General features: G+C 44.6%; 1 protein-coding gene across 1 annotated transcript in view; it reads left to right on the top strand.

The window, feature by feature from the left end:
* The window catches only part of LOC112242007 (netrin receptor DCC-like), a 222,801-nt gene extending 215,923 nt beyond the window's left edge, over positions 1 to 6,878 (top strand). The window contains exon 15 of the mRNA XM_042302044.1: positions 6,754 to 6,878. Coding sequence (XP_042157978.1) covers positions 6,754 to 6,878 — 125 coding nt within the window. The remainder of the gene's footprint in view (positions 1 to 6,753) is intronic.
* Positions 6,879 to 13,607: the final 6,729 nt, after the last annotated feature.

The raw sequence follows: 13,607 nt of genomic DNA, 5'->3' as shown, positions 1-13,607 counted from the left end.
GTTGTCTGTCAACTCCCAGGTCACCAGCTGTTGAAGACAGGTTGTCTGTCAACATCCCCAGGTCACCAGCTGTTGAAGACAGGTTGTCTGTCAACTCCCAGGTCAACAGCTGTTGAAGACAGGTTGTCTGTCAACTCCCAGGTGACAGCTGTTGAAGACAGGTTGTCTGTTAACCCCCAGGTCACCAGCTGTTGAAGACAGGCTGTCTGTCAACCCCCAGGTCACCAGCTGTTGAAGACAGGTTGTCTGTTAACGCCCAGCTGTTGAAGACAGGTTGTCTGTCAACTCCCAGGTCAACAGCTGTTGAAGACAGGTTGTCTGTCAACCCCCAGGTCAACAGCTGTCGAAGACAACAGTTACACCATAGCTGGAAGATGACAAACATCTCCATGACTACTGTTGATGACAAACATCTCCATGACTACTGTTGATGACAAACATCTCCATGACTACTGTTGATGACAAACATCTCCATGACTACTGTTGATGACAAATATCTCCATGAGACTACTGTTGATGACAAACATCTCCATGACTACTGTTGATGACAAACATCTCCATGACTACTGTTGATGACAAACATCTCCATGACTACTGTTGATGACAAACATCTCCATGGGACTACTGTTGATGACAAACATCTCCATGACTACTGTTGATGACAAACATCTCCATGACTACTGTTGATGACAAACATCTCCATGACTACTGTTGATGACAAACATCTCCATGGGACTACTGTTGATGACAAACATCTCCATGACTACTGTTGATGACAAACATCTCCATGACTACTGTTGATGACAAACATCTCCATGGGACTACTGTTGATGACAAACATCTCCATGACTACTGTTGATGACAAACATCTCCATGGGACTACTGTTGATGACAAACTGTAAGCCTTCAGTCAATGTTGACCTTCTCAGAGTTGGACCTGATAGGAACAGAAGGAGACAAGTATAGTAATCAGTATTTACTATTCTGAGTGTAATAGGATTAATCCACAAGATATGTTTAGAGAATTATGCTGTTTTCTAAACCTGGTGGTCATAAATGTGAAGTATTTCCATTGATGCTAAGAGTTTTATCAACAGAATCTATTAGTATTTCAGCATTATCTTTAATAAGCCAATGTTAATTCGATTTCTTCTTATAATATACCGACCGTCAGTGTGAAGAAATTCCATTGATTTTCAAAGACGAGTTTTAATTCTGTCAAATTAAATTCCACGCGTGTTGACATGTCTTCCGTGTACTCTAATAGCACTCATTCTGTTTTTAAAACTGCATTTATTTCTAATCAAATATTTAACGGGAGCGTAATTTAAAAAAAAAAAAACACTTGAAGTTTAAATTAAAATGTAGAGAAAAAAAAAAGCCTCGACCAATTTGCATTGAGAAAGGATGCAATAACACAAGGAATGTGCATCCTTCGAGCTCCGTAATGAATAGACATTATGCTGTTGAAGACACATGTACAGGGCCTACGGGACGTCATTCATACGTCTTCTGTCTGCGGGGAAAACATGTCAAGGCAGAGTGTGTGTTAACTGATGTGTTGGTTCAGCAATCCATGTTCCTGTCTAGCTAACACACACACACAATCCTGCACACACACACACACACACACACACACACACACACACACACACTCCTGCACACACACACACACACACGCACACACGCACACACACACACATACACGCACACACACAAACACGCACACACACACACACACACACACACACACACACTCCTACACACACACGCACTCCTGCACACACACACACAGACACATAATCCCAGGTCTGCTGACAGAGAGAGAAGCCTTCATACTAACAAACAAACTGTGCGGTTGCTGGCTACTCTCATTGTAACAATCTATGCTCCTGTCTTACCAAACTAATCTGCTTTGACATACGGGCCGTTGCACCATCAATATTTAAAATGGTGTCCACCAACCGCTGGTTGGTTGCCATGGTTTCGATATTGAACGTCATGTGGTGGAAAAAGAAGAGCCTTACATCAGGAAGTAGGTGCTTCTGTTCCCATGGAGATCAAATTTAGACCCTGGCAGACAGGGGGAACCTCTGGATGGAATATGGACAGATGGGTTGGTTGGTCTGTCTGTCAATACTAATCAATTACACTCCCCTGCTTTCACAGCTCTCTCTCTCACTCCCCTGCTTTCACAGCTCTCTCTCTCTCTCCCCTGTTTTCACAGCTCTCTCTCTCTCTCTCTCCCCTGCTTTCACAGCTCTCTCTCTCTCTCTCACTCCCCTGCTTTCACAGCTCTCTCTCTCTCTCTCTCTCACTCCCCTGCTTTCACAGCTCTCTCTCTCTTTCTCTCTCACTCTCCTGCTTTCACAGCTCCCCTCTTTCATAGCTCCCCTGCTTTCACAGCTCTCTCTCTCTTTCTCTCTCACTCCCCTGCTTTCACAGCTCTCTCTCTCTCTCACTCCCTCTTTCTCTCTCTCTCCCTCTCTCATAGCTCCCCTGCTTTCACAGCTCTCTCTCTCTCTCACTCCCCTGCTTTCACAGCTCTCTCTCTCTCTCTCTCTCTCACTCCCCTGCTTTCATAGCTCTCTCTCTCTCTCTCTCTCGCTCCCCTGCTTTCCCTGCTCTCTCTCTCTCTCACTCCCCTGCTTTCACAGCTCTCTCTCTCTCTCTCACTCTCCTGCTTTCACAGCTCTCTCTCTCTCTCGCTCCCCTGCTTTCACAGCTCTCTCTCTCTCTCACTCCCCTGCTTTCACAGCTCTCTCTCTCTTTCTCTCTCACTCTCCTGCTTTCACAGCTCTCTCTCTCTCTCACTCCCCTGCTTTCACAGCTCTCTCTCTCTCTCGCTCCCCTGCTTTCACAGCTCTCTCTCTCTCTCACTCCCCTGCTTTCACAGCTCTCTCTCTCTCTCTCTCTCTCTCACTCCCCTGCTTTCACAGCTCTCTCTCTCTCTCTCTCTCTCACTCTCCTGCTTTCACAGCTTTCTCTCTCTCACTCCCCTGCTTTCACAGCTCTCTCTCTCTCTCTCTCGCTCCCGAGCACCATCCTCGTGCTCCCATCCTTACTGACAGAGTTATAGAGTTGTCTAGGGGTGATGGTATGGGATCTACGACCACCAACTAGTGAACCCGGGGCGGCACCGTAGCCTAGTGGTTACAGCATTGGAACTGAAAGGTTGCAAATTCGAATCCCTGAGCCGACAAGGTACAATCTGTCGTTTTGCCCCTGAACAAGGTGGTTAACCCACTGTTCCCCAGTAGGCCATCATTGAAAATAAGAATTTGTTCTTAACTGACTAACCTAGTTAAATAAAGGTTCAATTAAAAACATTTTAAAAACAACCCACAGTCATATTTCCCCGTAAGGTTTACATATAATAGCATGGGAGGATGTATATGGATATCCCCACATAACTATTTCATATTGTCTAATGGTCCAGAGATCTACTGTTGTCAAGAGGCGATCTATTGTTTAAACCGTGCATTATGGGAACATTGATGATCAAGAATTTCAAACCGGTTACCTAGTGTAATGTCCTGGATTTAAATATCAAATCAAATCAAATCAAATGTATTTATAACGCCCTTCGTACATCAGCTGATATCTCAAAGTGCTGTACAGAAACCCAGCCTAAAACCCCAAACAACAAGCAATGCAGGTATAGAAGCACGGTGGCTAGGAAAAACTCCCTAGAAAGGCCAAAACCTAGGAAGAAACCTAGAGAGGAACCAGGCTATGTGGGGTGGCCAAATATATACGTGATAATGTTATATTGAGGTAGAATTTGATGCATGGGGCAATCTCAGTGTTGATGGGAATGTTCTAGAAACTACAACAGGTGGACAAATAGTTGTGTGACTGACTCTTGCAGCGCTGTGAGAGAGACTACCCACTGAGTTGACGCTACTCTGTCTGTCTGTCTGTCTGTCTGTCTGTCTGTCTGTCTGTCTGTCTGTCTGTCTGTCTGTCTGTCTGTCTGTCTGTCTGTCTGTCTGTCTGTCTGTCTGTCTGTCTGTCTGTCTGTCTGTCTGTCTGTCTGTCTGTCTGTCTGTCTGTCTGTCTGTCTGTCTGTCTGTCTGTCTGTCTGTGTCTGTCTGTCTGTGTGTCTGTCTGTCTGTCTGTCTGTCTGTCTGTCTGTGTGTGTGTGTGTGTGTGTGTGTGTGTGCGTGCGCACATTCATGACTGACTCCTACTCAACAAAGAGAACCCTGACTCCATTCGGGGAGGATTGATGGGAATAGAATATCAAGTAGAGATAGTGGTAGTTAGGGACTGAGAATAATGCTGTTCTCTCCATCTGTTCTCTCAAGCTGTTCTCCAGCTGTTCTCTCCAGCTGTTCTCTCTAGCTGTTCTCCAGCTGTACTCCAGCTGTTCTCTCAAGCTGTTCTCTCTAGCTGTTCTCCACCTGTTCTCTCCATCTGTTCTCTCCATCTGTTCTCTCTAGCTGTTCTCTCTAGCTGTACTCCAGCTGTTCTCCAGCTGTTCTCTCTAGCTGTTCTCGCTAGCTGTTCTCCACCTGTTCTCTCTAGCTGTTCTCTCTAGCTTTTCTCGCTAGCTGTTCTCCAGCTGTTCTCCACCTGTTTTCTCTAGCTGTTCTCCAGCTGTTCTCTCTAGCTTTTCTCGCTAGCTGTTCTCCAGCTGTTCTCTCGCTGTTCTGGTTAGCCGTTCTCGCTAGCTGTTCTCTCGCTGTTCTGGTTAGCCGTTCTCTCTAGCTGTTCTCTAGCTGTTCTCCAGCTGTTCTCTCCAGCTGTTCTCTCTAGTTGTTCTCTCTAGCTGTTCTCTAGCTGTTCTCTCCTGCTGTTCTCTCTAGCTGTTCTCTCCAGCTGTTCTAGCTGTTCTCTAGCTGTTCTCTAGCTGTTCTCCAGCTGTTCTCTCCAGCTGTTCTATCTAGTTGTTCTCTCTAGCTGTTCTCTAGCTGTTCTCTCCTGCTGTTCTCTCTAGCTGTTCTCTCCAGCTGTTCTCTCTAGCTGTTCTCTAGCTGTTCTCTCCAGCTGTTCTCTCCAGCTATTTCTCTTCAGCTGTTCTCTAGCTGTTCTCTCTAGCTGTTCTCTAGCTGTTCTCTCCAACGGTTCTCTATCTGTTCTCTCTAGCTGTTACCTCTAGCTGTTCTCTAGCTGTTCTCTAGCTGTTCTATCCAAATGTTCTCTAGCTGTTTTCTCCAACTATTCTCTAGCTGTTCTCTCCAACTGTTCTCTAGCTGTTCTCTCCAACTGTTCTCTAGCTGTTCTCTCCAACTGTTCTCTAGCTGTTCTCTCCAACTGTTCTCTAGCTGTTCTCTCCAACTGTTCTCTAGCTGTTCTCTCCAACTGTTCTCTAGCTGTTCTCTCCAACTGTTCTCTAGCTGTTCTCTCCAACTGTTCTCTAGCTTTTTTCTCTAGCTCTTTTTTCTAGTTGCTCTGTCCAAATGTTCTCTAGCTGTTTTCTCCAACTATTCTCTAGCTGTTCTCTCCAACTGTTCTCTAGCTGTTCTCTCCAACTGTTCTCTAGCTGTTCTCTCCAACTGTTCTCTAGCTGTTCTCTCCAACTGTTCTCTAGCTTTTTTCTCTAGCTCTTTTTTCTAGTTGCTCTGTCCAAATGTTCTCTAGCTGTTTTCTCCAACTATTCTCTAGCTGTTCTCTCCAACTGTTCTCTAGCTGTTCTCTCCAACTGTTCTCTAGCTGTTCTCTCCAACTGTTCTCTAGCTGTTCTCTCCAACTGTTCTCTCTAGCTGTTCTCTTCAGCTGTTCTCTCTCGCTGTTCTCTCTAGCTTTTCTCTCTAGCTGTTCTCACGAGCTGTTCTCCAGCTGTTCTCTCTAGCTTTTTTCTCCAGCTGTTCTCTCCAGCAGTTCTCTTCAGCTGTTCTCTCCAGCTGTTCCCTCTATAGTTTCCCTCTAGCTGTTCTCCAGCTGTTTTCTCTAGCTGTTCTCTCCAGCTGTTCTCTCCAGGACTGGCGTCTGTTTGGGTTTATTTTTAGAACTGAAATGTATTATTCCATTTTGTTCCTTCATTGAACACTCCCATGTGTTCCGAGGCTGTACTTACAGTGTAATAATTCACACACTTCTCAGCACCTCTCAGTCTGGCTCTGGTCTATTAAGAGTGCTGTATTCATAGACATAGAATCCGGTCGAGGGCTGTATTATATTCTGATATTATATTCTGATATTATATTATATTATTGTATTATTTTCTGATATTATATTCTGATATTATATTCTGATATTATATTATTGTATTATATTCTGATATTATATTCTGATATTATTATACTCTGATATTATTATATTCTGATATTATTATATTCTGATATTATATTCTGATATTATTATATTCTGATATAACATTATGATATTATATTCTGATATTATATTATATTATTGTATTATATTCTGATATTATATTCTGATATTATATTATATTATAATATTGTATGATATTCTGATATTATATTCTGATATTATCTAGTCATGTAATGCTTTGTTTTTGCTCTGCTTTGTTTTTGCTCCGTTTAACTTTATTGATCTTTGAAAGCTCTTCTGTGTTAAAAGTCTTTGTAGTTGTCCATTTCATCTATATAGCACTTTTCCAGTGCTCACAGCTGATTGAAGGAGATCATCTGAATAGTGATTTCTACAGTATGTTGTCTGTGTTTGTGATTATTTAAACTCGTTTTTACAATATTGGTTGGTTCCATAGTAAACCAACTGTAATATCAGTGTAATGTATTGATTGACTGATTGATATTAATGGTATTCCTGATGTTTCTCCCACAGAGCCCAGTTCCCACTATGTCATCTCCCTGAAAGCCTTCAACAATGCAGGAGAAGGGGTCCCCCTGTACGAGAGCGCTGTGACCAGATCTATAACAGGTAAGTACGGCACTAAGTTAGCTAGCTAACCCATTAAAACGTATGGTGCTAAGCTAGCTGGCTAACTCATTAAAACATATGGTGCTAAGCTAGCTGGCTAACTCATTAAAACATATGGTGCTAAGCTAGCTGGCTAACTCATTAAAACATATGGTGCTAAGCTAGCTGGCTAACTCATTAAAACGTATGGTGCTAAGCTAGCTGGCTAACTCATTAAAACGTATGGTGCTAAGCTAGCTGGCTAACTCATTAAAACGTATGGTGCAAAACTAGCTGGCTAACTCATTAAAACGTATGGTGCTAAGCTAGCTGGCTAACTCATTAAAACGTTTGATGCAAAACTAGCTATTCCATGAAAATACATCAAGGTTGAACGGCTCTCCATAACAAACTGGCTCGTCTGTTCTGAATATGATTTTCAGTTCACTGAAGCCTCATGTATAAACAGCCTTTAAAGGCCAGAGGACTTTGATTTCCATAAAGTACTGATTGCAAGAAACCAGACAGGCAGACCAGTTACTGTAACTGTACAGGTGGTGACACACACACACACACACACACACACACAAACACACACACACACACACGCACGCACACACACACACACCAGCCAACATCCTGGGTTCCAGCGAACTTCCTGTAGTGCATCCAAAATGGCACCCTATTCACTCTATAGTACATTACTTTTGACCAGGGCTCATATGGCTTTGGTCAAAATATGTGCACTATGGAGGGAATTGGAGATCTGAGAGTACAGGAGTCCTTCTACAACACACTCAGATATTTATATGGTGGCAACCATGCGTGTGTTATATATATATGCCTGGTATATATATAAAGGATCACAGTTTTGTGGAGGGATACTCCGGTGAGAGGGCTAACTGATCACAGCTTTGTGGGGGGATACTCTGGTGAGAGGGCTAACTGATCACAGCTTTGTGGAGGGATACTCCGGTGAGAGGGCTAACTGATCACAGCTTTGTGGAGGGATACTCCGGTGAGAGGGCTAACTGATCACAGCTTTGATCTGGAAATCAAAGCATCACAGCATGACATCACAATACCCCATAATGCATCACAATACTAATCACAGCTTTAATGAGGGATACCCCATAATGACATCACAATACCCCATGATGATCACATAATGACATCACAATTGATCTGCTCCAAATGAAATCAAAGCATCATGCTCCTTACCCCATAATGACATCACAATACCCCCATAATGACATCACAATACCAAATTCTCCATAATGACACACTACCCTGATGACTTGACGTTCACACAGATACAGACTGCTTTAAACAATACCCCATAAAGACATCACAATACCCCATAATAACATCACAATAGCCCATAATGGCATCGCAATACACCATAATAACATCACAATAGCCCATAATGGCATCGCAATACACCATAATGACATCACAATACCCCATGATGACATCGAAATACCCCATAATGACATCACAATACCCCATGATGACATCGAAATACCCCATAATGTCATCGCAATACCCCATAATGACATCACAATAGCCCATAATGACATCACAATACCCCATGATGACATCGAAATACCCCATAATGACATCGAAATACCCCATGATGACATCGAAATACCCCATAATGTGACATCGCAATACCCCATAATGACATCACAATAGCCCATAATGACATCACAATACCCCATGATGACATCACAATACCCCATAATGACATCACAATACCCCATAATGACATCACAATACCCCATAATGACATCACAATACCCCATGATGACATCACAATACCCCATGATGACATCCAATAATGACATCACAATACCCCATAATGACATCACAATAGCCCATAATGACATCACAATACCCCATGATGACATCACAATACCCCATGATGACATCACAATACCCCATATGATGACATCACAATACCCCATAATGACATCACAATAGCCCATAATGACATCACAATACCCCATAATGACATCACAATACCCCATAATGACATCACAATACCCCATAATGACATCACAATACCCCATAATGACATCACAATACCCCATGATGACATCACAATACCCCATGATGACATCACAATACCCCATGATGACATCACAATACCCCATGATGACATCACAATACCCCATGATGACATCACAATACCCCATGATGACATCACAATACCCCATAATGACATCACAATACCCCATGATGACATCACAATACCCCACGATGACAGATACAGACTGCTTTAAACAGCTAGGGGTTTATTCACATACACTACCGGTCAAAAGTTTGGACACCAACTCATTCCAGGGATTTCTTTATTTTTACTATTTTATACATTGTAGAATAATAGTGAAGACCTCAAAACTATGAAATAACACATAGAATCATGTAGTAACCAAAAAAGTGTTAAACAAATAAAAATATTTTATATATGAGATTCTTCAAAGTAGCCACCCTTTCTTTACCTTGATGTCAGCTTTGCACACTCTTGGCATTCTCTCAACCAGCTTCATGAGGAATACTTTTCCAACAGTCTTGAAGGAGTTCCACACATATGTTGAGTACAACTTCCTTCACTCTGCGGTCCAACTCATCCCAAACCATCTCAATTGGGTTGAGGTCAGGTGATTGTGGAGGCCAGGTCATCTGATGCAGCACTCCATTACTCTCCTTCTTGGTCAAGTTAGAGCATTGGATTAGCAACCGGAAGGTTGCAAGTTCAAATCCCCGAGCTGACAAGGTATAAATCTGTTGTTCTGCCCCTGAACAAGGCGGTTAACCCACTGTACCCCAGTAGGCCATCATTGACAATAAGAATTTGTTCTTAACTGACTTGCCTAGTTAATTAAATAAAAAATTAAAAAATTAAAAAAACAAAAACCAAATGCAGAATGCTGACTTGAATTCTAAATAAATCACTGACAGCGTCACCAGCAAAGCACCATTACACCTCCTCCTCCTCCATGCTTCACAGTTGGAAGCAAAAATCTCAAATTTGGACTCATCAGACCAAAGAACAGATTTTCACCAGTCTAAAGTCCATTGCTTGTGTTTCTTGGCCCAAGCAAGTCTCTTCTTCTTATTGGTGTCCTTTAGTAGTGGTTTCTTTGCAGCAATTTAACCATGAAGGCCTGATTCACCCAGTCTCCTCTGAACAGTTGATGTTGAGATGTGTCTGTTACTTGAACTCTGTGAAGCATTTATTTGGGCTGCAATTTCTGAGACTGGTGACTCTAATGAACGTATCCTCTGCAGCAGAGGTAACTCTGGGTCTTCCATTCCTGTGGGGGTCCTCATGACAGCCAGTTTCATCATAGTGCTTGATGGTTTTTGCGACTGCACTTGAATAAACTTTCAAAGTTCTTGAAATATTCCGTATTGACTGACCTTCATGTCTTAAAGTAATGATGGACTGTCGTTTCTCTTTGCTTATTTAAACTGTTTTTGCCATAATATGGACTTGGTCTTTTACCAAATAGAGCTATCTTCTGTATACCACCCCTACCTTGTCACAACACAACTGATTGGCTCAAATGCATTAAGAGGGAAAGAAATTCCACAAAATGAGTAGGTGTTTCCAAACTTTTGACTGGTACGGTGTATCAAACATGCTGCTTAATATGTCACATGAAGATTGACTGCTGTAAAGGGGCAGTCTGCAGTTGGATCCATACATTGTTGGACATATCAATTAATGATGATGTACCCATTGATTCAGAATAGAACTACAGATCCCATCCTGTTTGAATAGAACTACAGATCCCATCCTGTCTGAATAGAACTACAGATCCCATCCTGTCAGAATAGAACTACAGATCCCATCCTGTCAGAATAGAACTACAAATCCCATCCTGTCAGAATAGAACTACAGATCCCATCCTTTCAGAATAGAACTACAGGTCCCATCCTGTCAGAATAGAACTACAGATCCCATCCATAGAACTACAGATCCCATCCTGTCATAATAAAACTACAGATCCCATCATGTCAGAATAGAACTACAGATCCCATCCTGTCAGAATAGAACTACAGATCCCATCCGGTCAGAATAGAACTATAGAACTACAGATCCCATCCTGTCAGAATAGAACTACAGATCCCATCCTGTCAGAATAGAACTACAGATCCCATCCGGTCAGAATAGAACTATAGAACTACAGATCCCATCCTGTCAGAATAGAACTACAGATCCCATCCTGTCAGAATAGAACTATAGAACTACAGATCCCATTCTGTCAGAATAGAACTACAGATCCCATCCTGTCAGATTAGAACTACAGGTCCCATCCTGTCTGAATAGAACTACAGATCCCATCCTGTCAGAGTAAAACTACAGCTGTGTGTTGGTTGCAGCCCTGTCTCATCTACAGAAAGACTACCCCAGTATGCTACATGACTGTCCCTGCAAAGTCATAAGGAGTAGCAGTATTCAAACACTGACTGTTGGCTGAGAGAAAGACCACAGACACCACACACACAGAAACACACACCACACACACACACACACACACACACACACACACACACACAGCATATGTTTTACTATCCTTGTGGGGACCTAGCCGTAACCCTAACCGTAACCTTGACCCTAACCTTAACCCCTAACCCTAATTCTAATCCTAACCCTAGACCTCTAAGCCTAAAATAGCCTTTGTCCTCGTGGGGACCGAACTGCTTGTCTGAATGGTTGCCTGCATAGCTGTGAGATATTCCGCATTTAATGCTGGGTCACATCTTTACGAGCTGCATTAAAACGACTTGTTGAAGGCTTGCCAATAAACACTGCAGCGAGGGGAAATATATTCCCAGCCCTCCGTCAGCCATTTCAGCTTCTGTATCTCTCAGGCACTGCAGGAGACAGGAGAGAGAGGGGAAGGGAGAGAGAGAGAGAGAGAGAGAGAGAGAGAGAGAGAGAGAGAGAGAGAGAGAGAGAGAGAGAGAGAGAGAGAGAGAGAGAGAGAGAGAGAGAGAGAGAGAGAGAGAGAGAGAGAGAGAGAGAGAGAGAGAGAGGAGAGAGAGAGAGAGAGAGGGGGGAGAGAGAGAGAGAGAGGGGGAGAGAGAGAGAGAGAGAGGGGAGAGGGGGGGAGAGAGAGAGAGAGAGAGAGAGAGAGAGGGGGAGAGATAGAGGGGGGGAGAGAGAGAGAGAGAGAGGGGGAGAGATAGAGGGGGTAGAGATAGAGGGGGAGAGAGAGAGGGAGGGAGAGAGAGGGGAAGGGAGAGAGAGAGAGAGGGAGGGAGAGAGAGAGAGGGGAAGGGGGAGAGAGAGGGGGAGAGAGAGAGGGAGGGAGAGAGAGGGGAAGGGAGAGAGAGAGAGAGGGAGGGAGAGAGGGGAAGGGAGAGAGAGAGGGAGAGAGAGGGGGTGAGATAGAGGGGGAGAGCTAGAGGGGGAGAGAGAGAGAGAGAGAGAGGGAGGGAGAGACAGGGGAAGGGAGAGAGAGAGAGAGAGAGGGAGGGAGAGAGAGAGAGGGATGAGAGAGAGAGAGGGGGAGAGATAGAGGGGGAGAGATAGAGAGAGGGAGAGAGAGAGAGGGGGAGAGAGAGGCGGAGAGACAGAGGGAGAGGGAGGAAGAGAGAGAGGGAGAGAGAGGGGGAGCGATAGAGGGGGAGAGATAGAGGGGGAGATAGAGAGAGAGGGGAAGGGAGAGAGAGAGAGAAAGAGAGGGAGGGAGAGAGAGGGGGAGAGAGAGGGGGAGAGATAGAGGGGGAGAGAGCAAGGGAGGGAGAGAGAGGGGAAGGAGAGAGAGAGAGAGAGAGAGAGAGGGAGGGAGAGAGAGAGAGGGAGGGGAGAGAGAGGGAGAGTGGGATGAGAGAGAGAGAGGGGGAGAGATAGAGGGGGAGAGATAGAGGGGGAGATAGAGAGAGAGGGAGGGAGAGAGAGAGAGAGAGAGAGGGAGAGAGAGAGAGAGAGGGGGGAGAGAGAGGCGGAGAGAGAGGGAGAGAGAGAGGGAGGGAGAGAGAGGGGAAGGGAGAGAGAGAGAGGGAGGGAGGGGAGGGAGAGAGAGGGGGAGGGAGAGAGAGAGAGAGGGAGGGAGAGAGAGGGAGGAGAGAGAGGGGGAGGGAGAGAGAGAGATAGAGGGAGGGAGAGAGATGGGGAGGGGGAGGGAGAGAGAGAGGTGTGGAGAGATAGAGAGATAGACGGAGGGAGAGAGAGGGGGAGGGAGAGAGAGGGGAGGGGAGAGAGAGGGGAGGGGAGAGATAGAGGGGGAGAGATAGAAGGAGAGAGAGGGGAAGGAGAGAGAGAGAGAGAGAGACAGAGAGACAGAGAGAGAGACAGAGAGAGAGAGAGAGAGAGAGAGAGAGACAGAGAGACAGAGAGAGAGACAGAGAGAGAGACAGAAAGAGAGCCAAGAGAAAGGGAGAGAGATAGTGAGAGAGGGGAGAGGGAGAGAGGGGGAGGGAGGGAGGGAGGGAGAGAGAGAGAGAGAGACAGGAGACAGATATAGGGGGAGGGAGGGAGAGAGATGGATAGCTTCCTTCCCTACAATCCATCTCACATCTCAACGCTTAGCCACTAATTCAACTCACCAAAATGGAAATAGCTACGTTTTTCACATTATGCTGCCAGCAGCCACAAGATGTATGGTTGAGTCCTCTTGTTTAGTCTTTGGTTGTTCGTCAGTCTTCTAATGTGGGGCTCTGAGTTTAACCACTGATGCGGTCGGATACCATCTCTTGTCTTGCTTGGTGAAATACGTCTCTGTTGTTGACAACACGTTGCAGACATCAATTCTAGTGTCAAA

Source organism: Oncorhynchus tshawytscha, linkage group LG20 (assembly GCF_018296145.1).
Source record: "Oncorhynchus tshawytscha isolate Ot180627B linkage group LG20, Otsh_v2.0, whole genome shotgun sequence".
NCBI classification, from domain to species: Eukaryota; Metazoa; Chordata; class Actinopteri; order Salmoniformes; family Salmonidae; genus Oncorhynchus; species Oncorhynchus tshawytscha.
The sequence above is the reverse complement of the archived record's forward strand: the minus strand, read 5'-3'. Positions and strand labels throughout refer to the sequence as shown.